The sequence below is a fragment of the Delphinapterus leucas genome, chromosome 6 (genome assembly GCF_059928025.1).
Source record: "Delphinapterus leucas isolate spDelLeu-1000000601 "Yukka" chromosome 6, BTC_Dleu_Yukka2, whole genome shotgun sequence".
NCBI classification, from domain to species: domain Eukaryota; kingdom Metazoa; phylum Chordata; class Mammalia; order Artiodactyla; family Monodontidae; genus Delphinapterus; species Delphinapterus leucas.
In genome coordinates, this window is record NC_143134.1 from 13,738,759 (window position 1) to 13,766,519 (window position 27,761).

The 27,761-nt window shown below is 46.5% G+C and overlaps 1 protein-coding gene across 4 annotated transcripts in view; it reads right to left on the minus strand.

Annotated features, from left to right (window-relative positions):
* LOC111185313 (uncharacterized) overlaps positions 1-23,432 on the minus strand; it is a 50,367-nt gene extending 26,935 nt beyond the window's left edge. Inside the window, exons 1-6 of one of the 4 annotated variants that reach the window (XM_089912720.1) lie at positions 23,280-23,432; positions 22,667-22,829; positions 21,293-21,404; positions 11,786-11,853; positions 10,443-10,602; positions 3,900-4,036 (exon numbers count right to left, since the gene is read on the minus strand). In XM_089912720.1, coding sequence (XP_089768846.1) covers positions 3,900-4,036; positions 10,443-10,602; positions 11,786-11,853; positions 21,293-21,404; positions 22,667-22,768 — 579 coding nt within the window. In that variant the 5' untranslated portion in view covers positions 22,769-22,829; positions 23,280-23,432. Of the gene's footprint in view, positions 1-3,899; positions 4,037-10,442; positions 10,603-11,785; positions 11,854-21,292; positions 21,405-22,027; positions 22,180-22,666; positions 22,830-23,194 lie in introns of those variants that run through there. The other 3 variants (XM_089912719.1, XM_089912721.1, XM_089912722.1) reach the window with 3 other exon arrangements.
* Positions 23,433-27,761: the final 4,329 nt, after the last annotated feature.

Consider the following 27,761-nt stretch of genomic DNA (forward strand, 5'->3'; position numbering starts at 1 on the left):
AATGCTGGAGAGGGTGTGGAGAAAAGGGAATCCTCTTGCACTGTTGGTGGGAATGTAAATTGGTACAACCACTATGGAGAACAGTATGGAGGTTGCTTAAAAAACTACCATATGATCCAGCAATCCCACTCCTGGGCATATATCTGGCAAAACCTAGAATTTGAAAGGATACATGCACCCCAATGTTCACAGCAGCTCTATTTACAACAGCCAAGATATGGAAGCAACCTAAATGTCCATCAACAGAGGAATGGATAAAGAAGATGTGGTACATATATACAATGGAATATTACTCAGCCATAAAAAAAGAATGAAAAAATGCCATGTGCAGGGCTTCCCTGGTGGCACAGTGGTTGAGAGTCCTCCTGCCAATGCAGGGGACGCAGGTTCATGCCCCGGTCTTGGAAGATCCCACATGCCGCGGAGCAGCTGGGCCTGTGAGCCATGGTTGCTGGGCCTGCGCGTCCGGAGCCTGTGCTCCACAACGGGAGAGGCCGCAGCGGTGAGAGGCCCGCGTACCACAAAAGATAAATAAATAAATAAATAAATAAATGCCGTTTGCAGCAACATGCATGGACCTAGAGATTGTCATACTAAGTGAAGTCAGACAGAGAAAGACAAATATGGTATCACTTATATATGGAATCTAAAAAAAATAATACAAATGAGCTTATTTACAAAACAGAAATGGACTCACAAACTTCGTAACTTATGGTTACCAAAGGGGAAAGGCTGGGGGTAGGGAGGGATAAATTAGGATTTTAGGATTAACATATACACACTATTATATATAAAATAGATAATCAACAAGGACCTACTGTGTAGCACAGAGAACTCTACTCAATATTCTGTAATAACCTATATGGGATAAGAATCTGAAAAAGAATGGATATATGTATAACTGAGTCACTTTGCTGTACATCTGAAACTAACACAACATTATAACTCAACTATACTCCAATATAAAATAAAAATTAAACTTAAAACACTGTACTAGTTTCAGGTGTACAACATAATGATTCAATACACGCATGCATGAAATAGTGTTAATGGTAAGATGACCACACATGCTACTAGCGTAGAGCAGACCCCTTTACACCTGTAGTCCCAATGAACTAATTAAAAGCTCCCTATTGTTTGCAAAAGTGTCCTTATTTGGACAATAAATTTTGCAGCCACCTAGCTAGAAGAGATGAGAGACAAGTTTCTATAAGATACAGGAGGGATGCCCATGAGGAAGAGGCTGAGCTACCTGCAGGCAGGGACATGAGGGCTCTCAACAGATCCTGGGATTGATCCTGAGAATGAGGCAGTGTGTTTACTGGGCAGAGAAAGGGAAAGGGCGCTCTGTGTGTGATGGCCAAGGGGCAGGGATCAGCAGGGGCACCGGACCACGGAAGATTCTGATATGTCTGGGCAGCAGGGGAGGCATGAGGGTTGGAGAAGGCAGTCAGGGGGTTCCTGACTGAATCAGGGGCGTTCACGGTAGCTGAATCCTAAAGGCTTCTGTGTGTTGGGCTGGGGAGTCTGAACACATCCTGCTGGTAATGATGACATCACAGCAGATAGTTTAGGTTAGATTTGTGATTTAGAAAAACAAACATGTCTGTTAAAACTTGAATTTCTGAGTATTTACCGATTTGAACCAACTTTTAAAAAATTACATCAGTGTTAGAATTATTGGAACAATTATCTTCACCATCACAATTTTAGAGCTTTTTTTTGGATGGTTATTTAGTTCTAGGCATTAGGCAAGGCAGGTTACATACACTGCCTCAATTAATCTTCACAACAGCCTTTTGAAGTTAGCCTTAGATCTGATTCCCATGCACCCGAAATTCTGAGTGGGGGAATCACCAAGAAATGTTCAACCTTCGAAAATAAATAAGCAGTAATTTCAGGTTAGCACATTTAATAACGTTTGCAGAAATGTTTTGATTTTCTCGCTAGTCCTTCCGAAGCCCGGCCAGGAGTCAGGGTTTTCTCAGACGGTTGCCACCTGTCTGTTGACACCAAGGTTATCCTGATAGCCTGCGAGTAGGCTCTATGGATTCCTGTGCTTCCTCAGGAGCTACTTATTCTGTAATTTTAGATGAAACCAGGAGTAAGAAAAGTTGTTTAATAACTGAGGATCCCACAGATAAAGAAGTGAAAGTTTTTGCAAAGAACAAAGGAGCCAAATGGAGGTTCAGTTGGACAGGGATGCCCAGCTCCTCTCTCAGTAACTGCTCGTAAACAATACAGAGCAAGGCCCCCAAGTTAAAGAATGTTTTGGTGCAGGGACTTCGCAGGCAAGGACTCTTGTAAGGAAGCTCTAGAATAATGGGGCTGGGCTAACGTCACCTGTGACTCCACCTGGCATTGTTAGTGACTTCAAAATTTATTTTATAAATTTTAAAAAATTTATAAACTCAACTGTTACGTATTTTCACTTAGACTGTTGCCTAACTGTTCATGTTCATGTAATACCCCAAGGTAGGGAGGCATAGCTAACATTTTTCCTCTCGACTGGAATGCATCTTTTGCTTTGTCTTTTTTCCTTAGAAGAAAATTATTTTAATCTAAGCATTATTTAATTACATTCAGATGGCCAACAGACACATGAAAAGATGCTCAACATCACTAATTATTAGAGAAATGCAAATCAAAACTACAATGAGGTATCACCTCACACTGGTCAGGATGGCCATTATTAAAAAGTCTACAAATAATAAATGCTGGAGAGGGTGTGGAGAAAAGGGAACCCTCCTGCACTGTTGGTGGGAATGTAAGCTGATACAGCCACTATGGAGAACAGTATGGAGGTTCCTCAGAAAGCTAAAAATAGAATTACCATATGATCCAGCAATCCCATTCCTGGGCATATATTCGGACAAAACTATAACTCAAAAAGATACATGCACCCCAGTGTTCACAGCAGCACTATTCACAACAGCCAAGACATGGAAATGACCTAAATGTCCATCAGCAGATGAATGGATAAAGAAGATGTGGTGCATATACACAATGGAATACTACTCAACCATAAAAACGAATGAAATAATGCCATTTGCAGCAACATAGATGGACCGAGAGATTACACTAAGTTAGACAGAAAGAGAAAGACAAATACCATATGATATCACTTATATGTGGAATCTAAAATATGACACAAATGAACTTATCTATGAAACAGAAACAGACTCAAAGACATAGAGAACAGACTTGTGGCTGCCAAGGGGAAGGGAGGGTGATGGAGGGATGCAGTGGGAGTTTGGGGTTGGTAGATGCAAACTAGTAGATACAGGATGGATAAACAACAAGGTCCTACTGTATAGCACAGGGAACTATATTCAACAGACAAACCGTAACAGAAAAGAGAAGAAAAATAAAGAGTATTTGATTTTACCTTACATAATTCCTTATTTAATGCTCTTCCTTTCTTTATATAAATCTAAGTTGTACCTTATCATATTCCTTCTCCCAGAAGAACTTCTTTTAACATTTCTTGCAGAGTCCGCTGTTTTTGTTTGTCTGATAAAATATTTCTCCTATACTTTTGAGGTATAATTTTTGCTGGATATAGAATTCTACACATTACTCTATATAAAATACATAAAAAACAAGGGTCTACTCTATAGCACAGGGAACTATATTCAATATCTTGTAATAACCTATAATGGAAAAGAATCTGAAGCTGTACACCTGAAACTAACATAATATTGTAAATAAACTATAGTTAAATATAAAAAATGTGTAACTATGTATGGTGGTGATGTTAACTAAACTTATTTGTGGTGATCATTTTGCAATATATACAAATATTGAATCACTATATGAAATATAATGCTATACATAAATTATACCTCAATTTAAAAAATAAAGGACAAAATTTTTTTTAATTAAAAAAAACACGTTACCAGTTTTAAGGAACTGAACCACTGCGTAAATCCAGAGATTTGTGGATGAGGAGGCAGACTCAGAAAGTAAATCCCTTGGTCTGAAAGCAGCCAGGTCTCTGACTTCAAATCCCTTAACCACTTAAGGAAGCAGGTCACTTGAACATTAGAAAGTAGGAAAATAAAAACAAAGTTTAAGTTAAAAACATAAAGGTTAAGTGAAGAGGAACAAGAGTCAGAAATTCTTTACATTTTAGAATATCTAGTAGCTCCTCCACATGATGATATGTGAATTCTTATGATTATTTACTGGTCACGGTCTACAATTACACTGTTTTTAAGGGATGCCACTTAATGATCATTTAACTGAAAGTCCCTGGAGTTACCTGTGGTCATGAGATGTCAACAGACTTGACAGGTCACAGCTGTCTGCAGATCACTCGTCTGTGGGTAAGCTACAGCTAGAGATGAGTCACTAGACCAGTATCACGTCCCAGGAAAGAGCGGTGGGATACTGTGATTTATAATAAGAGAGGGGCTGGGGGTCGAATCAATCACCAGCAGTCAGTGATTTAATCAATTGTGCCTATGTGGTGGGGCCTCCAAAACACCCCAAGGAGGGTGTTGGGAGAGCTGCTGAGTTGAGGGACACGTGGACATGCTGGGAGAGGGGTCACTCTGAGAGGGACGGAAGCTCCTCGCCCTCCCCAGGCCTTGCCCTACACACCTCTTCCACCTGGCTGCTCCTGAGTTATACCCTTTTATGCTAGATTACCAAATCTAGTTAAGTAAAATCCTTCTCTGAGTCCTGTGAGCCACTCCAGCAAATTAATTGAACTCAAGGAGGGGGTCGTGGGCACCTCTGATTTATGGCTGGTTTGTCAAAAGCACTGGTGACAACCTGCACTTATGATTGGCATCTGAAGTGGAGGGGGCAGTCTTGCAGGACTGAACCCTTAACCTGTGGGATCTGATGCTCTCTCCAGCTAGGCAGTTATCATAATTGAGTTAGAGTGTAGGAACCCAGCTGGTGTTGCAGAATTGCTTGATGGGTGGAAAACCCACCTGCCTGGTGTCAAAGTGAAGTAGTATAACAGAGCATGTTAAAGTAAGGAGACACTGCATTCATTGCGTTAATACAGTTCGCATGCTTTTTTGAAGGACATGTATGACAAGTCTAGGGCCTTTTGGAAAATCTAAATTGATTAGACAAGAAAATAAAGATCACAAACATTTGTAGTTATTCAAGAGAAGAAAGTAAACAAGATGAGAAATCCTTGTGTAGTGAGTCAATATTTTGAAATAGTAATCTCTCTCTTTCCTCCCTCCTCCTCTTGTCCCTTCCTTTCAATTAAATTACCTCATTCTTTACTAATTGAATCAAGGAAGGGATGTGACAGCAAGACAGAGAAAAAAGAGCCTCTTCCAGGTTTCTGAGTTTCCAGAAACAAAGCTTTCAGGCATCGCACCAGGGGTTCTAACTATGCAGCTTCTTCTCACCCCTTAGGGGATATTTGAAAGGCGTTGTATACTAGTTGGGGGGTAGGTGTTTTTCACAACAACCGGGGACATTATTCCATCATCTGAAAATAGTGGGTGAGGCCAGGGATGCTCTAAAGAGCGGGGAAAATCCTGCAGGACAAGGAAGGGCTGACCCCAAGTGCCAAGAGCACCTCTCTTAGAACTCACTGACAGGCAAGGATATGGAGAAACTGGAACCCTGTGCATTCAGCCACTCTGGAAAACAATATAGCAGTTCCTCAAAAATTAAACTTAGAATTACCACATGACCCAGCAATTTTACCTCTGGGTATAGACCCTTCCAAAAATTGAAAGCAGGGACCCAAATAGATACTTGTACAACAGTGTTCATAGCAGAATTATTCATGATAGCCAAAAGGCGGAAACAACCAAAATGTCCATTGTTGCACAAATGTGGTCCATCCATACAATGGAATATTATTCAGCCTTAAAAAGGAAGGACATTCTGACACAGGCTACGGCACGGATGAACACTGAAGACACTATGCTGAGTGAAATAAGCCAGACACAAAAGGACACATATTGTACAGTTCCACTTGTATGACGTACTTAGTCAAATTCATAGCGACACGAAGCAGAATGCCGATTCCCAGGGGCTGGGGGTGGGGAATGGGGAGTTAGTGTTTAACGGGGACAGAATTTCAGTCTGGGATGATGAAAAAGTTCTGGAGATGGAGAGCAGTGATGGTCACACAACAATCGGAATGTACTTAATGCCACTTAAAATTGGTTAAAATGATAAATTTTACGTTATATGTATTTTACCACAATTAAAACAAAACAAAACTCACTCAGGGGCAGAGGAGACCTTGAAAGCAAGTCTTTTCTGCCCTGAGGCCCATAAAAAGATTCCTAGGCTGGGAGAAGCAGCAAGGGAGGCCAGCAGGAGAGGCAGGCAGTGATGGGTTTCTGAGAAAGGCCCTGCTCGCTGTTCTTGGGGAATGGTCAAAACCTTCACAGATCTCAGAAGGGGAAACTTGGACCACGCTTCCTGGTACAGCCCTGAGAATGGCAAGAATTTGGAAGAGGGACAAATATGGCTCTGTGCCATGTCTTGGCCACCCCAGGTCTTAGCCTCACAAAATCCCCAGGCCCCAGTGAGTGTACGAGCAGAAGAACAATTGCTGAGTGCCCAAGAGTGGTGGGGAAGTGGCAGAAAGAGGCACAGGAGCTGAGGGCAGGCAGAGGGAGCTGAAGCGACCTCACAGGATTGAATTCATGACCATGAACAGCCCAGGCTGATGGGCAACTCAGTGTCCCCCGAGCACACAGACACTATGAAGGATCAGATGAGTCCCTCCAGTGTCTTGGCTCTGTGTAAGCCTCCCCGGAATCTGCGTGTGACACCAGAAACCGAGAAAGGTCTTGAAGTGACTGAATGAGGGTTTGAAACAGAACCATAGTTGCACCACAAGGTTACATTTACTGCAGCTGAACCTCCAGCCCTACATGCAAAGCCATCCTCACTCCCTCCAGCTCTCTAAAGGTTACGGAGCCAGTGGGGGCCTTCAGCAGAACATCCTAATTTTCCACTCGTATGAGGACCTCCACCATTAGTGAGTTCAATCGCTATCACTGTGCTTTTCCTCTGTTCACAAAATGTTTCTGCACCGTGTTGGGTGGAGGTGCTTCAGCAGAGCACCCCCCTGCCTACAGAACGCTGCACCCCCAGCCCTTGTCCAAGGCAGCACAGCCCGCCCGGAAGCAGTTTTCCACTGTAGGTGCCTATTTTCTATTTGGGCATGGAGCAAGGAAGTGAGCTGAATGAGTATGATTAAGCTCCTGGCCTGCGATGCTCCCCACATGGTCTTGTTTTTGTTTTTCTTTAAAGGAATGATGTTAAACCCTAGTGGCTCCCCCAAACACCTGGACTTTAGTATCTGAAAATTTAAGATAATTACCGAAACATAATTCCTAATTAATATAGCTTTCATCTGCTCGTATCAATTTAATACGATTATTCCCAGTGTTAATTTCAAGTTCTAAATACAGTCTCCTGTAACAGGCGGCTCACATAGAATCCCACCTCTTCATTTCACTAATTCTACTGCAGATAAGTGTTCCCTTGGCTATTCGGGCAAATCCTTGTAATCCTGGGAATGTGGTCGTTAACTAACTAACCTCTGGTTGGAAAAAACAAATACCAGTCCTGGTCTTCATCACATTTCGATCCTCTATGGAGCCCAGGTTTGGGCAGTTTCCAGTTTTCTGTGTCTCGAGACTTCAGTTGCCTGTAAGGCTTCTGAATTTTGTCCTCCCGGCATGTCTGCTGTGGGGCATCTCACAGCGCTAGCTCAGCCCACCCCAGCACACTCTCGGGCTTGCTCCCTCTCCCTCTCACCCTGGGAATTAAAGGTATGTGCTCTGCAGTCTCAGTAACCTGGCTTTTAAGTGAGACCACAGTACAAAATAATAAATGAGATTTTAAACAATGTTTGAAGTGGGTGCAAGCCACACTGTAGGTTTCCAGACGGATATTCTTGCAGAAGCCATTGTGGAAGATGACGAAAGGCAAATGAATCCCAGATGAGGGCGAAACAAAAACAAATGAAGTAAGGAAAATGAACAGACACAGATTTTAGAAGTGATTTTCTATTCCTAATTAGGTTTGATACACCATGCTTCTTAAAAAAAGAAACAAAGAAGTTACTTCAAGGGACCCCCCGTTGCAGTTCCGGTGTGTGGCTCAATACATTTACGGCCAGAGTCCGGCAGCCATCACACACCTACGGTAACGCCCGCCTTCTTGGTCACGGGGTGCTGCCTGGATCTCATTTCATTACTCAGGACAATATGACATTCATGTCCACAGCACTCTGTGTTGCTCCAGGTCTGAACACAGGCATGGAGTAACCATAAAAGGAATGGATAAGGGGACTACAACACATAGCTCTGGGAACCCACTGATGGCCAATTTACTAGCCCAGGTAGGCACGACCACTGTAAGCTAGAATAGTACCCCAAATGACAAAGACAGGAGCAAGAGAATGAATAATTACCTAATGGCTGACTGCAGACACTGATTTGTTTTCATACTTTTAGGCTGAATATACCAGCTTGATGAAAGCTTTGAAAAACCGAGTATAATTCTTCATTAAAATAAAAAGCACAGTGAGTTATGCTTTTAAAAAAGATTAACTTTAGGGAACTAGATATTTTCATGGCTCCACTGATGACGTGCTAATTGACAAAGGGAAAATGCATCTGGCGAGTTCAGAAAGCTGGGGCTGCAACTAGTCTGCTTATTTTAACCAGTCTACTTTCCTATCTGGATGTGTGTGTAGAATATGCAAATCAAATAAAATACTTATATTTTACTGTATACATCTGAGTTAAATCGTTGTCCAGATTTGGTTGTCAAAAGTTGACTTTGGAAACTGCTAAAATCCACTTCCGATAATAATGAGGTGATTATCAGTTGGGCATGATGAAAACAGCACAGGATTGGGAGCTGTAACACCTATGTGAGAGCCCACTCTCCTATGCTTGTATACTCAACAAACAGTCCTTAGTGTCTTTGGACCTCAATTTCCTTGCTTAAATATGCCAATGGTTAGAATAAAGACTCTTAACTTGGGTTGAAAGGGTCCATGAATCCCCTGAAATTAAACTATTTCGTGTGTATTAGTGTAGAGCCTTTCTCTGAGGAGAGGTGTGGTAGATTAGACACACAAGCAGCAACAACTCTCATCTAAAGGTATTATGTGATCCCCTGTCCCTGGGTATGGGGTGGCCTTGCAACTTGCCCTGACCAACAGGATGAGGCAGAAGTGATAAGTGATGTTATGTGACTTCTAAACCCTGACCTTGCTGCTTCTGCCCTCGTTCTCCTGGAAGGCTGCCCACCATGTAAACAAGCCCTGGCACCCCAGCTGGCAGCCAGCAACAACCGTTGGGCATGTGGCTGAGGAAGTCCTGGACCATCCAGTCTCAGTTAAGCTAAGGATGACTGAAGCTGCCTGAGGGATCCCAGATGAAACCAGCCAGCTGGGCCCAGGAAAACAGCAGAATTGTGAGCAAATTAATAGTAGCTGCTTTAAGCCACTAATTTCTGGAGTGGTCAGTTACACTGTATTATTTAACTACTCCAAGAGTGTATTACGCTTTTATCGAATTCTCAAGGGTTATGACTTTCTGAATTTGAATTAGATTATTTCAAAGGTTATGCTTCCTTGTCTCTGCTCTCTTTTTTAACTATGTCATAGGTATAATTTAACGTGGCAGTCTTGCATTCAAACTGCATTTTAAAGTAAATTATAGAATTTTTGAACTGAAGAATCAGCAGGTCATTGAGTCTATAGTTCAAAGACGTTTTCTACTTCCCTCTTAAAAAAAAATGTGGAACAGTCCTCAGGCACATCTTACAATCTTCATATTTTTAATGATTAAAGCAATTTCATCTGAAAATTCTATTAATATTTCGGTTTGTTATATCCAAACCAATGTTTCAACTTATTTAGGACAGCGAGCATTTGCTCCTAAGTGATCTTATTCTTCAATCCCTCTTACCAAACTTTGTCCCATCCTTTCTAAAGTGTAACATAGTCTGAGGGAGTGGTCACCTTGTATCTTTACTGCTGACATAACATGGATGAAACGCCATCCCAGCCATGCATGGATTCTACACTTGCTTTTGTTTCTGACAGCCCTCTTCATCATTGGGAATGTTAGCCTCCTTCTGGATTTAGTCTTTCTGACTCTTTTCTCACATGTTCTTGGCAGTTTTTTTATATGCATGCTTGTTTTCCCAGATCATCATTCACACTTTACATACACCATTTAAAAATATATCTGATCTCAACAAACAGCTTCCTGCACAAAGAGAGTAAATCTTCTTGGCTACGTCCTTCCTTTTTCTTCTTCTCCTCCCCACCCCGACCCACCCTCGCTTTGGACCATTTACAACTGTAGCATCAGAAGTTCATTTTGAGGACTCTCCTCTGCTTCTTTTTGGAATCTCAGACCCGGGGGTCAAAGTCAAGCTTTTATAATTTCCTGAGATATTTAAAAACTCAAACTAACCGACTGTATGTCTGGCAGTGACCACATCTCTCTGGAATTTTCTGATGGCCAGGTGGCCCTCTTCCAGGATTCCTGTCACTTCTGATTTTCCCTGCAGAGCCTCTGAGGTGGCCAGAATTAGAAGCAGGGTGTTAATCCTCTTCATCACTTCCTCTCCCTTCTGAAAGATGAAATTATCATGTGGGTTAACTATTCTCAACCTGGCTGCACGCTGGAATCACTAGGGGGCGGGGGCACTTAAAAACAAACAAACCAACGTCTGAGGCCCTACCCTGAGAGATTCTGCTCTCAGGGTAGAATGGGTGGAGCCTGCCTATCCATTTTTTTAAAAAGAAGTCTGGGATTATTCTAACGTGCAGCCGGGGCTGAGAGCACTAATTGAGGTAAATCATGAATTTATCAGAGGTTCTGAGTTTAGAAAATGAGACATCTGGCAGATGCCGGGATAGCTGAAGCCCCCATCATTGAGAGTCCGAATGCTTCTCTTTCCTAATCCATTAATTTTTAACACAGGCAATCTAGTTCTACCATGTCTACACAGGACAATGACAACCAGACTATGATATTACTTTCTGATTGTTGATATTAATCTCAACACAGCTCTAACATCTTTAAACAAGATGAAGCTAGACAGCAAAAAGTCCTTTGAAAAGTTCAGAAAATAGTTGGGGACAGTAGCTTTTCTGAAATTCCAAATAAAGATGAGCTACACTGCTGTGGATGGTTTTCCTTACTAGTTAAGAGAGTAGTTTGACAAAGGAAGTGTATTGCAAATGAAAAAATAAAGCAAAATTTTTTTCTCCTTCTTTGATCAATTTTCAGGATGCTAATTCTGTGTTAGTCAAAAGGCAATTGAGATGTCAAATACATTATATTTTTGAAAAATTCTCTCTCACCATACATCGCATATATTACATACTTAGGCTTTACATTTTTTTAAAAAAATTCTAATTGTTATTATCACCAAGTATGCAAATGCAACTTTTCATGAGGCTATTACTCTTTCACAATGGAAACGGCCTTGTTTCTAGTTAGTGGCAGAACTGATTTTGGTGTCATTAGCAGAAGTAGGCTAAGTGTCAGCCAAGCTGGGATGCTGAGGCGTGAACAGCAAGTCAATTCTGAAGGAGCATCTTTTCAAAGGACCTACTGAGGGCACAGCTGCATCTTGGCGACCACAGCACACGCTGGGATGGCACAAGCATGATTACGCGAAGTAGGTGGTGTTAGACACTAGAGGCAGGCAGGGGAATTCAGTCTTCTATGAACTAGAGATGACCAGGGGAGAGCAGTTTTCCTGAATGCTTACTGCAGGAATAGAAGCTGTAGAGTCTAGCTCTAACCTGTTCCAAGTTAGCTGTGTAGAAACTGCTTTCTGCGGACAGAAGTCCAGAGGTATGCTCTGTAGAATCTAAAAACAGAAAGGATGAGCAATATTCTCATGCTGAAATACTGCAACTGCTTTCAATCAAGCAGGCCCTTTTGGAATCACATGCATTTTGTCAATAATTCAGTTTTGCAAACATTTTGCAATATGGTATCATCTGACAAACTCTCAATAATATATATTTCCACTTTCTAAAGAAAGCACATGTAGAAAATGGTGTCAAATAACATGAAAGGGTGTGTTCTGAAACTGTGGACACTAAGAAAACTAGTGTTGCTTCTCTTTCCAACTCTAACTCATGCCACATTGAGCTAGGATTACAGGAGTTGAAAATAATGCATGAGAAGATGGTGGAAAGAAAAAGAAATCTTGACAAAACAAGACAGGGCTAACAGCATAGTGAAAGCAACTGCTACAGGGTTTCCTAAAATTGGTGCATGTAACTCAGACCGAGAGTTATTTTAACATCTCTCTCATTTTACTTAGACATACCCAAATACACACAAATATTTCACCATCTACTGCCAAATATCAACAATGAAAACGATGTACACTTTTGTTCTGTATCAGGGCAAGAACTGCAGATACATGCATAAGTGTTTACAGAAGTTTTAAAAACTCTTAAGTTATATTTCTCCTCCTACCGAAATTGTACAGTCTTTCTAAACAACTCTATTGACTTTCCTGGAGAAAAGAGAAGATTCCCACTGCTTCAAATTAAGGTCCACATATTAGCAGAGGGATTACTGGTTATGACCAATGGAAGACAGATTGGCTGTTCCTTCAATTAGAAGTATGTACATTCACTTTATAAATAGTTTGCCATTGGGAGGCAAGCACTTCAGATCTCAGGTGTGTATCCGTGATTAATTTTTCCACCTCTTTCCTTAGTAGGACAGGAAAAAACATACTTAGTACCCTAATGTTTTGATTTTGCAAGGAATACAACCAACCTCCCGATTTCATGGTAAACCAGGAGGCCTTCCTACTTTGGCACAGTTCAGCCAGGACTGCACAAATGACTGGGATCAAAAGAAGACATTCTGCTTCTTCACTTGAACTGAGTGTGAATTAATTTAAAATGTCAAACTTGATTTCGATAAAAGAGACTTGAAAAACAATACCGTTTGGTTAAGAAAGAGGTTAATGAGGAAAATGTAATCCCCACTCAAATGCCATTGGAATGCAAAGCCACATTTATTTGCATGTGTGGTAGCTGTAAAAGGTCCAAGGAATTTTGTTTTCAGTGTTTTGAATTGTTTATAATGTATTCTCTTTTTATTCCATCTACTAACAATTCCCAGAAATGATGGAAATCAAAAGATGGAAAAACGTAATGGCACTTGGGTTCTAAGAAAATTACCAGTTGCAACATCTGCTCTAGCCACAGTTCATGAAGCAGGTGATTATGGAGACAATAAAGAAAAATGTTATTAAGTCAGTAAAAATCCCTTGAACCTTGCCAATTCTGTGATAGCGCCTTGAAGTCTGACACTCCAAAACAGTCCATGAAAAATTTTGCAACAAAATTTTCACTACTAATGATGCTCATTTGCAAGCACAGAGTTCAGATATTCCAGGCTGTGAGACATAAAACACACTGTACAATTTCTTTGACCTTGTTATGTTTTATTAAAGCATTTACCAAAGTGTCAAATAAAACAAATCTATTATTTAAAAATCAACCCTGGAAAGTCACTGGCTTTTCAACAGACGAGTTTTTCATCGCACTTTTAAGTATTTTTCCGCACGTTTCAGGGCCAGGAACTGCTTCATTAAGAGCACTGGGTTTCAAAACAACGCCATTTCCCCAGGCTCAGCAGCCAGAGCAGAGCACTGTGCTGGGAGCACCGGCCATCAGTTAGCGAGGAGCCAGGCCCTCGCAGACTTGACAGAAAGTCTGCCCTGTTAAGGTTCAGGCCACAGTTCACCTACTATGGAGCTGCTGCTCTATCGGTTAGGATTACCGTTGCTTAAAGTTTTATTTAATGCCCTGATCCATCACTTGAATGGCCTCCTTAGGCTTTCAAATATGGAAGAATGAAAATGAGACAAGAATTAACGTTTTTATGGCCTCTCCTAATATTTCTATTTCTGGCAAATTCTTTCAGATACAGAGAGTGATACAATTCTACAGTGATGAAATCCCTTCAGAAACCTCTCCTATTTCCCTCCCCCGAAGTTTTCAGGGGACAGGACCGCCTGTAGAGTAACTCCCTGCACCCCTTCCTGACCTAGCCCGTTGGTGCATTTGGAAGAACGACCGGCCTTTTTGGGCTAAACCTGGGCTGGGGTGAGAGGTGCAATGTATTAGGCCTCTAAAGTCCCAACCACTTCACAGAAATCAATAAACTAATACAGAATTAATATTTTTTGAAAGTTTTAGCACCATGTCCCTCCTGGGTTCCTGCAGCCAGTCATCACTGCGGCGCTGCCTCTATCTACATCATTGCTGGCATGTAGCAAGAGGGACTAAAGACCAAGTGCAGACCAAGGGCAGTCATTTCCACTCCCACTTCATTGGCCAGAGCAAGTTCACATGATCACACCCAAGTGCAGCAGACGTCTCCTCCTGCAGGGAGGGGGTACGGCGCCCGAGAGCAGTGAGACCAGAGCAACCAAGTCCTTCTGGACAACAATCAGTAAGGGACATATATTCAGTCTTGTCTCTGCTCAGGAAGAACTGCTGAGCCAGAGAATCAGCTCCGGAATAAGAGCTGCAGTTCAGGGCGTTAAGGTGGGGCCAGGCAGCAAGGCAGACGGAGGAAGTGGCCCCAGAGTCCGCCACTGTGGCCAGGATCGGCAGCGCCCATCCAGCACTGCGTTCACACTGAGCCAGGCTGACTTGCTCAAGTCACTTGCTGTTCAGTCTCGGGCTGGAAACCAAAAACTCGCTCTCTTCCCTTAACTAGGGTAAAGGCTCACTGCGGAGTGAATGCCCAGAAATTAGAGCACAGGACAGGACAATATTCAATTAACTAACAAAATGGGCAGAGCAGTCATGGAGCCCTAGAGAAAACGTGTGCCTACACTCTCAAAAAAATTGCTGGTTTTCCTGCTTTGCTGCAAAATCCAGAGAGGGAAGCTGGGAGAAGGGAGGCTTTGTGGTGAGAGAGGCAGAACAAGCTGCGGGTTTCAGGTCAGCAGGCAAGCTCTCCTGGCCCTGGCTCATCACCCCCAAAGGTCCCCCCGCCCAGGACGGTCACCTCACCAGCTGCAGGGTCTACGCCATACTCTGTGCCCAGACCGTCCTCTCCCCATGTCAGTCAGGGCTCAATACAGGAAACAGAAAACACTCCAGATCTTTCAAGCTCAGAGGGATTTAATACAAGCTATCACATGGAAGGGCTGGAGGAGCAGCCGTGAGAGCCCCCATACCCTCTAAGCTGGGGACCAGGCAGCGGGCCATGGGATGCAGCCACTGCCCACACTCATGCCTTCCAGAGCCTTCTTGGGCACCTACACAGCTGAGGAAAGACAGCGTCCTCCTCTTTTCTGCCTTTCAAATCTTATGTGACTGCATTTCATTATCAGAACCTGCCCTGCATCCTGCCTCTGGCTGCAGAAGTTACTGGGAATTCTGGTTTGTGTACCCCAGGCCCTGCAGCACAAGGAGTTCCATCGGCAAGAGCATGGCTCTCCTCCAGGGACAGGCAACCACAGTCCTCAGTGGCTGCCAAGAGTAAGGTGCCCTGGACCCCTCCTCTCCTGAGTCCCCTCAAGATGGAGAGTCCCCAAACTAACCAGTCAGAGCCGCTGTTACTGAGTCACCCTCCTCCAGATGTGATCCCCTGGCAGCCTTGACTGTCAGGGGACTGGCTTGGGGCAGGGGCAGGCAGGCTTCATGGAATTAAGGTGGTATTAAGGCCAAGATCTCAGGAGGGCTCTCCTCTTGCCCTGCCAGTCACCTTCTCCCCCAACACCCTTCTCAAAACAGACCGCTGGTTTGGTTCTCAAGGTCTGGTCCTGGGCCAGCAGCATCGGCATCACTCGGGAGTGTGTTAGAAACGCACCCCAGCCTGGGTGCATCAAAGCTGGCGGGTGGTAGAGCCAAGCAATCTGTAGCTTAACAAGCCCTCCGGCTGATTCTGCTGCACCCCAAAGTTTGAGAACCCCTGCCGTTGGGAATTAGACATTTCTGGAACAAGAGAAAGTGGAAACAATGCCCACCTGATTACTAGGGGTGAACATGGCATACATCTCAGCAGAGGTCTGGTCAGGCTAAGATGGAGCCTGGGCTAGGTCCATTGCCCCAAAGTCCAAATCTACGTCTCCTTTCCCTCTGGTTGACCACGTGGGACAGGGTCAAAGCAATGACCAGCATGTTTGCAGGGGAAGAGAGAGAAGGGAGGCCATACCCAATCTGGATCTGGCTCAGGTAACCAATCCCAGTATCTGGCGTGGAAAAAAGACAGGCCTGGCTGACATTCCAGAGGACAGGCTCCTATACCAGGAAATTGGAGCAAAAGCCAAAGGGAGCCATCGACTCTTAAAACAAAAAACCTACCCCTCTAGTAAACACGGTTTAATCAAAGTCTTGTAGTATCTGCTCCCCTTAGACACTGGGGCGGAGAGGAAGATGAGGGACAGAAGCATTCCTCATGCCCCGTGTCAATCCCTGAGCTCCTAAATTGGTCTAAGACTATTCTACCTGCCCCTGCTAAGATAAGCTAAGACAAAGACTCCCCATTCCAAGACTTCTGACTCCAGCTGCCCCTCCCCCCTCCACACCCAGGTTGAATAAGCAGAATTCTTCTTTGGACTTTGCTGCAGAGGTTCTGTTCCCATCTTCCTGTTGCCACCTTCCTCTCTGAGGCCTGGGGCTCCATCTCATTCTTCCATGCCCATCTTTTTCCCGGGGTCTGAGGCCTGATGTGATCTCTTATCAAGCATTACTTTTGTAACCAGGAAAGAACCCACTGTGCTGAGATTTTAAAAACTGAATACCCACCTCCCGATCTCATTTCCCTGAGGGTCATGCTCAGTGTCAGGTCTACAAGGGGGCATATACCCTCTAGTTCACTGCAGAGCACCAGGAGGCGGCAGGAGCCCCAACCCTGCACCCCAAACTTCAAGAGCGTAACATGGATGGGGACCTTGTTGGATTTTCCTACAACCATAGCTTTCAAACTTCTTTTTACTGTAATCCATGATAAGAAATACATTTTGCACTGCGACTCAGTACACACGTATATATACACGAGAAGAAAGACTTATGAAAGAATATCCTTAACATCCTTCTAACATTTTCCATTCTTTTCTATTCCACTTTAAAAATGCGAGTCAAATCCCATGTTACTGAGTTACTAATGGTTGGCAACCTGTGGTATGAAAAACACTGAAGTCCACACTGTAATAAACTCACCACTGGCACCCCAGAGAAGGCAGCATTAATAGCACACTCTCATTGTGACCAGCATTGCTGAGAGCTCTATGTGTTTGTATGTGTGTTACTGTCATTTCAATTAAAATCCTAAAATCGCTACAGGCCATAATTCCAACTCTGTGCTCCTAGTATTCCAACGAATACAAAAAAATTACTTTTACTGGTTTCATCTTAACTTCAAATTTGGTGATGATTTGAAACAGCGGCACGTGTGGATGGCTAAACTCTCATTACCAGATAAGCAGTTATTTTCTAAGTTTCAACAAACATTTTTGTTCAATGTAGTTTGGTTTAAATCAAGTAAATGGATATAATCGCATAATCGAGTTTCTCTCTTCTCCCTGTTAAATCAAAGCAGTTCAAAGACTGGAAACATTTCAAGGATGAAAAACGGGGTTTGAAAGCTGAAACGTGTGCCTTTCCTAATAGATTCAGACCCTCAGCTGTCATATGAGGGCAGCTGGAAGCCCTCCTTTCACAGCTGGGCCAGTTCTGCCTCTTTCGGACCTGCACCGACTCTGTCCCTCATCTCAGGTAGGCCCAGCACACGACACCGGGGCCTCTCCTGTCCCCGCAGTGTGGGCCCGCGCGTCATCTGCAGCGCAGACAGGCAGACACAGGATGCTGGCAGATTGGAACGGGCTTGCCCTGCTCCGCGCCCTCCTTCCCCAAATCAAAACCCACCGAAAACACCGCCAAGAGCCAGGAAACCTCATGGCGTTAATTGCTTCCATTCCCCAAGCTGCATGTGGCACACAGGACACCTCGTATCCCTCCAGGGGTGCGCAGGGGCGGGCGGAGGGTGCAGGGAGGGAGCGCCAGCCCGGCCCACCCTTCCTCCCGGCTCTGCGCCCTGGGCTCGGGCCTGGCTTGAGGGTTGGCGCCACCTGGCTTTTTCGAGCAAGAGAGGCGGGAGGTCGAGGAAGTGGGCGAGGTGCTACGGCCACTGCGGAGGGAAGGCGCCCCAGGGCGCCCCCCCTTCAAAGCCCTGGGGCGGCCGGGCAGTTGGCAACTGCGCACCGCGGAAAGACAGGCAATTACCCTCCGGGGAACCGAAAACCCAGGAATTTCCCTCGCTACTGATGTTAGAAGAGCGGATTCCACATTTAGGGCAGGCCCGAAGCGCAGAAATAACTGTGGCAACTCAAAGCATTATCAGCACTGGTCAATTTACGCCTTGATGGGCTCTGGCTGGTTTTACCGATCAGCTGTTTTGCGCAAACTTCCTACACTGACCTGCGGGAAAAGAAAGGAGACAGGAGAAGGGGCTCTGATCTCCACGCAGCTGCAGCACTGGAAAGGGGGCAGCTTGTTAAAGGAACCCCCTGTGCCTGGGTTTGTTCACATGCAAAATGGGGAAAACCACATGTTCAGTAACTGCTACAAGTGACCTATGTGAAAATAAAACAAAAGCCCACCGGGAAGTGCTTTCGACGTTACAGCTTTAGTAGAAAAGTACAATCATAGTCGTAATAAAAATGGTAATGGACTCTAACACCCATTCAGAGCTCTATAAATCTGCACTGTTTGTGTGCATGGATGTGAGGAACTCACAGAAGGACAATGGAGGACACTACTACTAAACCTGAACTAGTTATCTAAAGTAATTACCTATCCACCTATTTCAGCTGGCCTTTTAAAGGGGGGAGGATCTAGAGAAAGGTATGTTTGGAAGCTGCTTTTCCATGTAACCATGAAGGTGCACCAACAGACACATGGATGCATGTAACAGGCACACATTACGTGCATGAATGGAAATGTGGACATGCACGGGAAATGTGGGTTTGCATTTATTATAATAATGACTCAGGTACGGTGCTACACAGTTTACTGGAGACTTTGGCATTCACTTTTCATTTAACCCTCACAACATTAGGGGGCATCATTAATCCCCACTTTACAGGTGAAAAAACTGCAGTTCAGAAAAAAATAACTTGCCCCAAATCTTGATGATGAGAAGCTATAATACCAAAGATATTCATTCTAATTCTGGGCCATTCTCATATTCAGCCAACACGTGATGGACACCCACTGTATGCCAGTAAAGCATTGTGGCCACAAAGATTAAAGACCTATTCTACTGCCTTCGGGAACTCACACCTAGTGGAAAAGAGAGAAATGACACTCCTGTAGAATATAAACTCTGTAGTCGGCCTGAGCCCAAAAAGAGCAGACACCCAGGTGGAATCTTGAAGGACAAGGAGAATGACATCCTTCTACCTTATGGATGAGGAGGAAGGTGTGCAGCAGGCAGAGGGACAACACGTGCAGAGACATGAAGGCAAAAGAAACTGGGCTGTTCAACACAGTTCAGCAGAGCCAGGGCTCAGCGTGTGTGAAGGGAAAGTGGTGAGAAAGGAGATGTTATGTGAGGAGCATCACATGCTCGCATTTGGGTTTTCCTGAAGTCTATGCAGAATGAATGAAAGATTTAGAGTAGGGGCATGACATGATCAAACTGCATTATATAAAGATGACACCGGCTGCTGGGAGCACAGATTGGAGAGCACACTGGCAGTAGGAGCAATAATGGAATGACGCAAACTCAGTACCTGTCATCACTGAGGCAGGAGGTAGAGAGGGTGGATTTGAAAGATAATAGGAGGACCTGGGGGGAGTTGCCAGGTTGCGGCCTAGCTCCTGACGGATGGTGGTGCCATTCATAGAGCCTAGGAGAACAGACTATGAGTGTGCAACAGGGACTAAAAACACATTCCGTTCTGAGCGTGACGAGTTTTCAAAATCTAAGTACATCTACTTAGGACGTGAAAATGTCCTCCAGTGAGGGATGGGATATTTGGGTCTAGCACTCCTAGAAGAGGTCTGAATTGTAGAAAAATATGCCATCAACGTCACGTGAAACCATAGAATGGCTAATAAAAACAATAACGGTAATAACGATAATCATTGCTAACATGCATCTAGTTCTTACTACATACGTAGCACTGTGAAAAGCACGTTTAGTAGATTTTCTCATTTAATCCTCATAACCATCTCAGGAAGTATTTGGATTGACTATAGCCCAGGGAGAGGTTTTCATAAAGGAAGAGAAATGGTCCAGAACAGGACCCTGAGGATGAGGTTTAGGAGGAATGGGCAGAGAGCCCTTTGTACTCTGTTGCACAGCTAGAGTTCCAACGAACACCTTACATAATCGCCCAGATTCAAAGGTGGAAGGTGGGTATCCTTGCTCCGGTCCTACCTAGGACAACAGCCTGGAGTGGCTGTCTGGGCTGGGTGGCCCATTGCCACAGGCCTAAGCTCCCTGCTGAGGGAGACCCCCTCAGCCCTGGTGCTATGTGGGGTTCTTTTAGCCTCCAAGTTGTCAAGGTCCCCCAGCCTGCAGGTGAGAGAGGAAGAGGCTGCTTCAGTGCAGAGAAACTGCCTGTTGCGCTACACACCCATGGGAAACACATTACAACTGTTCCTCTGAAACACTCTGGATTCCAGCCAGGCAGCATCAACAGGCTCATCAAGGTCGACCAAGACAGGAGAAAGCACCCACACTTAATTTCCAACATGGCAGACAGTTCCCCACATCCTTATCTCACATCAAGAAGGTGCTTCCCCAAAGCAAGCAAGAGCAGCTTTACCATCTTACTATTAATGCTGGATAATTGCTTTGTTAGCTCTTCCACCTGCACCCAATGTTGATAACTTGGGAGTGTGTTGTGTGAGGGAAAAGGATCAGTGAAATATTAGTCTGAACATTGGCTTTACTTTATAAATTTGTTAATTATTGTTTTGCCCCTTTATTAAGTTTGATCATGGATTTCTACCTCTAAAGAGACTCTAAAGACATGTGAGACTTGTGGCTGTATCCTCATTAGAGGACCTGTAACCTTGGCCCAAAGCTCCTTGTGGGCTCACAGTCCACACAATAGAGCAGGAATGTTTAAAGAAGTGCAGCACAAGTGACACGGTGTTGACTTCCAGTTTTGCTTTAAATTTGTACTCCTGAACCCAAGACTATTATGTTCTGGTCTGGGTATTGCTGTTCTGAATGAGAAGTGGGGTGAGGAGTGTGGATGGCTGGGTGGTAGAAGGAAATATCCTAGAGACTTGACCCATGCTCACCTGGCCCGTCTCTCCAATAATTTTCACAGAGTATGGCACTGAGCAAGACGCCATCCTGGGCTCTCCAGCTGTGCGACCGGGGGAAATCAGCTCTCTGGGCTCGTGTGCTCATCTGCAAGAAGAAGGGGCAGAAGCAGCTCTAAAGAACTATGCAGGTTTAACATTCACTGATTAACTTATTAACTTAATACAGGAATCAGCAGGGTGTCGGTGTTGGCTCTGTTGCTTCTTCATCTGGTAGGGGTAAGGGACTCACTGTATGTTGATACATACAACAGCATCAGAGAATATAAAAACAGAAATTGGGTTTGTGAACCAACAGATTACCAGGATTAAAAATTAATAACATAAGTACATGCGTATGCATACACACAAATATGTAACACACACATGTAATAAAAATTAAAAACGTGTATATAGAGAGAGAAATAAATCCAGAGAAACTGACTGGTCGGGACATGCAGCAGGTTGATGGCAAAGCCAGGTGTAAAGTCCAGATTTTCTAACTGCTTGTCAGGTAAGTTGCCCACCGGTCTGGGTATATAAGCCACATAAGTCACCAGACACTGGAAGATTTGATGAGATTCATGTTTAACCAGCTCCATGTGCGGCGGTGTGTTTCCTTCCCCCACTATCATCAGTAGCGCATTAGAAAAAGCTGCATGTTCTGGCGAAGGCATGGATCTTTTGTTAAATGGGAGCCCCCAAGAATTTACTCCTACCTTTAATACTAACCCTACGTGTAAATGTGCTGAAGGAGAACAGCCTGAGATCATTTTTCAGAGGAGACAGCAATCCATTTAACAGAAGTGGCGAGAAGAGACGAAATGATCCAGCTTGTCCTTCCGCTGAGGGCGGTGAGGGGCAGTGAGCTCTTGGGCATCAGCCTGGGAGAGAGAGCACTTCCCCAGCTCCATCCTAGCCTATGCCCTGGGCTAGTAACTACCTAGTTAGGGCCCAGCTCACCTTCCAGGAAGTTCAGAAGTTGAACCTAGATCATTTTAATGACCCCTCACATTCTGAGATTTCACCTTGAGAAATTCCTGAAGCAAACCGCCTGAACTTTGAGCCAACTGTCCCTTGCCTCTCTCTGCTAGGTTATTTAAAGAACTGCGATACTGGTCTCCTACTGTTTAGCAGTAATAATGATTTTAACATAGCTGTTAATGAGGAAGAGAAGCTTTGCACCTAAATCTTGTTTAGACTGAAGTAAAAAGTAAACTGAAGCCAGGTTTGCAGGCTTTTGCCTTCCCTCCACTTCAATTTTCGTTAACTATTGAAGAGCCCTGACCTAAGGAGAGCAAGGCGCTGAGGCCTGAGGACTCAGCTGGTGTAACGTGACATTAAGGGCTCGCTAACCAGCAGGAAACTTACCTGCTTTTGCAGGTAAAATGCCAGAAGCGACCTGGAGCTTCTGCTCTGGGTCCCGGGCGAGTCACGGCTCTGCGGTCCCCCAGCCCCTTCCCGGGTGAGCATCACATCCCGAAAGGTCGTGGATCGCCTCGCAGCCTCCTCGCGAGCCCGTGGCTCCCTCCCACTGGGGGAGAAAACAAGAAAAGCCTGGGGTGAGGGCGGAGCGGGGATGGACAAAAAGGGAAGGAAGAAAATCCTGCGAAACATGTTTTGGCAGGTCCGGCATTCGGAGACCGCCATGTGCGCTCCATATTGCGCAGCCCCGGTCTTTGATGTTTTTCCTTAAAGTAGAGACATTATTCTTTCTCCAACCGCGCCTGAGCCCCACAGACAAGAAAACAGCGAGGCCAGGGTGCGGGCCCCCAGTAGGCCGGCCACGTGTACCGAGGTGCTGCCCCGACGCCCGCGGCCCCGCGCTCTCCCGTGGCGGACACCGGCCCGGCTGGCCCCGAGGCGTCCTGCCGACGGCGGTTAAGAGTTGGGAGTTACCTCAGGACCCTCGGCTCTTTGGAGTTTACCGAATGGCCCCCCACAGGCCCACTGTCAAGTCCTCCTTCCCTTTGCCTCCCTCTACCCGTGGCCGGACGGCACGGCGGACTTCCGAGGACTCTAAATCCGCTCGGGCTCCTCCCGGGAACGGGGAAGTAACGGCCGCCAACAGCCGCCAACGGCAGGGACTCAGAAGCGGAAAACTACCCGCTGCGGGGCGGGAGGGCGGCGCGGACGCGGTCGCAGGTCTCGCGCGACGCGAGGCTTCGACAACCCCGGCGCTTCGCAAGTGGGCGGGGCGGGAAGGGCTAGCCCGCGAGAGCAGGGACGTCGGCGCTCCCGCCGCTTCCGGGTCTCCACGAGCTCTTCCGGGGTGCGCGCCACGCGGACGGAGTCGGCGCCTGTGGATAGCTACAAATGCGTAGGGGAAGGTTAGCGCCGAAAAAGAGCTGTAACAACTTTAGCCGACAGTAACGTTCGGGTGGGCGACAGCAGGACCCCTCCAGTTAGTCACGATCAAGCTCCAGTGCTCAAGCAAGTCAGCGTCTGCTCTCCGCCCGCCCAGAGAAGCGGAATCCGGGAAGCGGGGGATCAGGGCGCTACCTCAGCATCCCCGCCCCCACCCGTGGTAGCGAGTACTCGGGCACGGCCCGGGCGCCCCATTAGCTAGCGTAAATTCACTGGGCGCAGAAGACACGGCTTTTCTGCACTCTCGCCTCCGGGAAGGTCTCTGCTCCTGGTTGTCTGGAGTGAGTCTGGCCTGAGTGTGAATTCGGTCGGGCGGGCTCAGCACACCTCGAGCCTCGAGGGTCAGGAGATGAACACTGTCGGCAAAAGTCATAATGATGCCCTGTCCGTTCAATGGGTCAGCTGAAGCGGGCTCCCTCGTGTTTGGGCGATGTGTTGAAAGTGGGAGTAGATCCTCCTGAGGTGATCTCCTTTGTGAGCTTGAAATTAACTGGACACACCTGGCGCCTTTACTTACAGTTGCTCCTTTTCCTTCAGAGCATTCGTCTGTCAACCAAGATCAGTTGTCTCAGGGCCTACTGTGTGCTCAGATCTTGACCAGGCCACAGAAGGCCAGGTTCCTGCCCGTGAACCTGGCTCAGGACTTGGGAGTTAGCGCGTTAGTGGAAGAAAGGGAGGGGGCCCATTAAAATTACTTATTCTGCTGCACTTTTTTTCTGGAATGACTCAAAGTCACCCGGAGGAGAATATAATATTGCACGTCTGGCCTTAGGCTCGGCTTCCTTTTTCTGACCCTTTCTCAACCCGGCTTTCCCTCCTCAGGAGATTTGGAATTCCCCCTGCGGAGGGTGGGTGGGGAAAGAGCCAGCCCAGGTAAGTATGGGAACCACATGGTATCGGGAATGGACAAAAGGAAATCATCGCCAAATGCAACCAGGCAGGTGGGGGTAGATTGAAGCAGAAAGGGAATAGGAAATGTGAATAACCCCCAAGGCAGCAGACTCCGGTGGTGAGGTGTGAGAAACAGTCAACATTTGGAGCTCTGGAGTCAGAAGATTTTTGGCAGCTGTTAGATAACTTCCTGATCTGCAGTAAAGTTCACGTGACCCAGAGGATGTTTCCGGAATTCCGTTGCCTGGCTACCTTCCTCCCTTTCCAAGTCTGCAAGCTTAAGAGATTTTACTGGGTCCCAGTTGAATGGTGGTGCTGGCCAAATACGAGCCCAGGAAGAAGTCCTGACCTCCTACAGGGGCAGCCCCAATCTCACTCACCTGTTGCCTACCCATCTCTCAAGGTGACATAGAAGCCCCCGTTTCCAGCCGCCAACCTGTCGGTTCCGGACACTCCACAAACGGTCCAAACTGAACATTTTTTTTTTCTATTTATGTATACTTCCAAGAGTCTTCCACTGCCTCGGCGCCCTCCTGCCCCATCAGCAGGAGGAACGCGGTTTTCCATAATTAGGGCGTGACCAGTATGGAAATATATGCAAGGTGTTTAACTCTCCTTAGTGAAAAAATTTTAAAGGGATCCTGGCCCGCAATGCAGGATTCCCTGGGAAGCAGCGCTTAGTTAGCGGGGCGAAGCACCCGCCAATCCTGAACCCTTCTCTGCGTGGGCGAAGGCGGAGGAGGGGCTGAGGAGCCCAGGCCCACGCGGCTCCCTACGGCCCAAATCCCTGGGTTCTTCCGGGGCCAGTGTAGTTGTCGCCTCTTGGTCCCTGCGGCCAGCTGGCCCTCGCATCGTTCCCACTCCCAGGCCCCCTGGTCACGCACGTGGGGCCTGGCCCGCCCGGCAGGTGGATAGGAGCTCTTGCTCCACGGGCATCGCGAGTCCGGGTTTTTGCGCAGGTTCCGGCCGGCTTGGAGGGATAATCCTCCGGGGCGTTCTAATGTGGGCTTTCCAGACGGGCAGCGAGAGGGTTATAGAACAGGCTGGAGAGCAGTCGCAAGAAAGCAAGGATCAGACCTCGCCCGCCGGTCGGAGAATGTAAATTACGCGGCAAGGCGCTTGTGAGACCCAAGGGAAGGACCTGGAGACCCCAGAGTCGCGGGTCGAGGGAGGGAAGCCACACCTCGCGGTGGGAAGAGGGGATGGCAGTTCTGTCACGTTTCCCGCGTTTCTAGGAAGAAAGTGCGGTGATTTCCCCGAAGATGAATAAATACGCAGCGATGAGGATCACCAGGGCTAGGAGGAAGGAACTTTCAAACCCTTATTGGGCATATGTCCCCATTTTTCAAACGCGAAAACAACCCCGGCGAGGCCAAGACGCTGGCTTAAGCTCATAAAGCCAGTAAGTCCAGAAGCCAGGATCCAGCTCAGGTGCACCTGGCCCCAAAATGCATTAAGGCATTTGCCACTCAGCCTCTGGCAAGGGGCTCAGTCTGGATCGTCGCTACATTCCTGATTCTACAAGAGTCGCAGATCTGTCCGAACTCTTGAATGCTTTTGGGGGCGGGGGGCGGTGTCATCCTTAGCAAAGGAGAGATTTACTTTAAACCTGCCTCTCGGAGGAAGTGGGGGGGGGGTTAGTAAGTCTTCTTAAGTATGCCAGGGACGTCTTCTATTTCCGCCGACCATAAGCACGGTGTGGTCGAACTGTTTCACGTAACTGCCTTCCAGCCCCGCACCACTGCACACTCAGCAGCTCACAGCCCGCCGCCGTCGTGCGCCTCTCCGCCGGCACGGAGTGATACCGAAGCAGCAGCTGGGGACGTTGTCGCTGGTGCCAGCCCCACTCACAGCCACCGCGCAGAGCGCAGCTGCACTGGCGTGCTCGCTTGGAGCCATTTCTTTTTGGTCTTGGCTTAAGAAATCATCCTGACCATGAATAACTGTAATAAGATCACTCTGGCACCAGCTGTCCGGAACGGTGAGCAGCCCAGAGGCTCCCCTGGGACGGCCGGCGCGGGCACCCCTCCGGTACCTGGTCGGTGAGGGCCTCGCCCGGACCTGCCCACACCACCACCCCCCCGGGGCTTCCCCCCACAACCAGGCCGCGACCCCAGCTTTCCTACCACCGCCCGTGGGCAGAGCCCTCCAGGAGGCCAGCCGCGCTGGAAAGCGCCCTTCCCACGCAAAGAACCCCAGAGATACTGAGCAAGGGAACTGCGCGCTAGAAACCGCGTGGAGAAACCCAGCGAAGTGGAGACAAACAAGCTTTAACTCGGGTTGTTGGAAACGCAGGCAAAATTCCGAAAGCCCTTCGATTTTTGTGCACAATTGTTTTCCTTTTGCTTTCCCTCTCTTACTACAGTTTCTGGTTCTTTTCATCTCCTTCTTGAATTTCTTGATTTTTAGAGTTTCCAGACTGCCAGAATCCCTGACAAGCGAGGAGATATCACTTCCAGGTCGCGGCATCCTGCTTGGAGGCGGGAAGATCAAGTTCAACTCAAATTGGCAACCTAGTCTCAGTCTCTGCTCAGCCTCTTGGACTTGGGGTTCCTAAAGTTGAGTGTGGCCCACCAGCCACAACTAGGGGCAGAAACTATACCAGAGGATGATAGAGGAGAAATACACCAGTGCACTGCGGCTTTCTAACTTGGTTTGTACTTGTCTATCAGCCTTGTTTGTCACCAGAGTCAGATCATCAATCATTGTTTATTAAACGAAATGGTGGGATAGAGGGGTTACTTACTACTTGGCGTTTAGGAAATCATCATGGTCACTCCCTCTCTCCCACTCCCCCCATGACTGTAAAATGAATTAATATACCCTGCAGGGTTAAAAATAAGGACCACTCATTTGGTTGCCTCCAAGCTTGGAACACTGCTCCAGGGGAAATGAGGGTCCAGAGCTCTTAGATTAACCAGAAGTTCAGGAACTGCCCCAGAACTTCCCCACCGTGCCCAAAGGGAAGAGAGGGCTCAACAGGGATGAGTATGGCTGCAGGGACTCTTTAAAACAATTTGTCCTGTGTGCACCTGGAGTCGCTACTGTGTGCAGCAGACTGCCCTGAGGAGAAGGATGTGGGTTCCTGCTCCATGATTCTTCCTGCCCAGGCTCAGCATCAGGAGAGTAAAGAAAGAGGGAAAGGAGAAAGTAACTAGAGGATGGAGAGGATCTGGGCTGGGACTGTCTTTGTAGGAGAAGAGGAAAC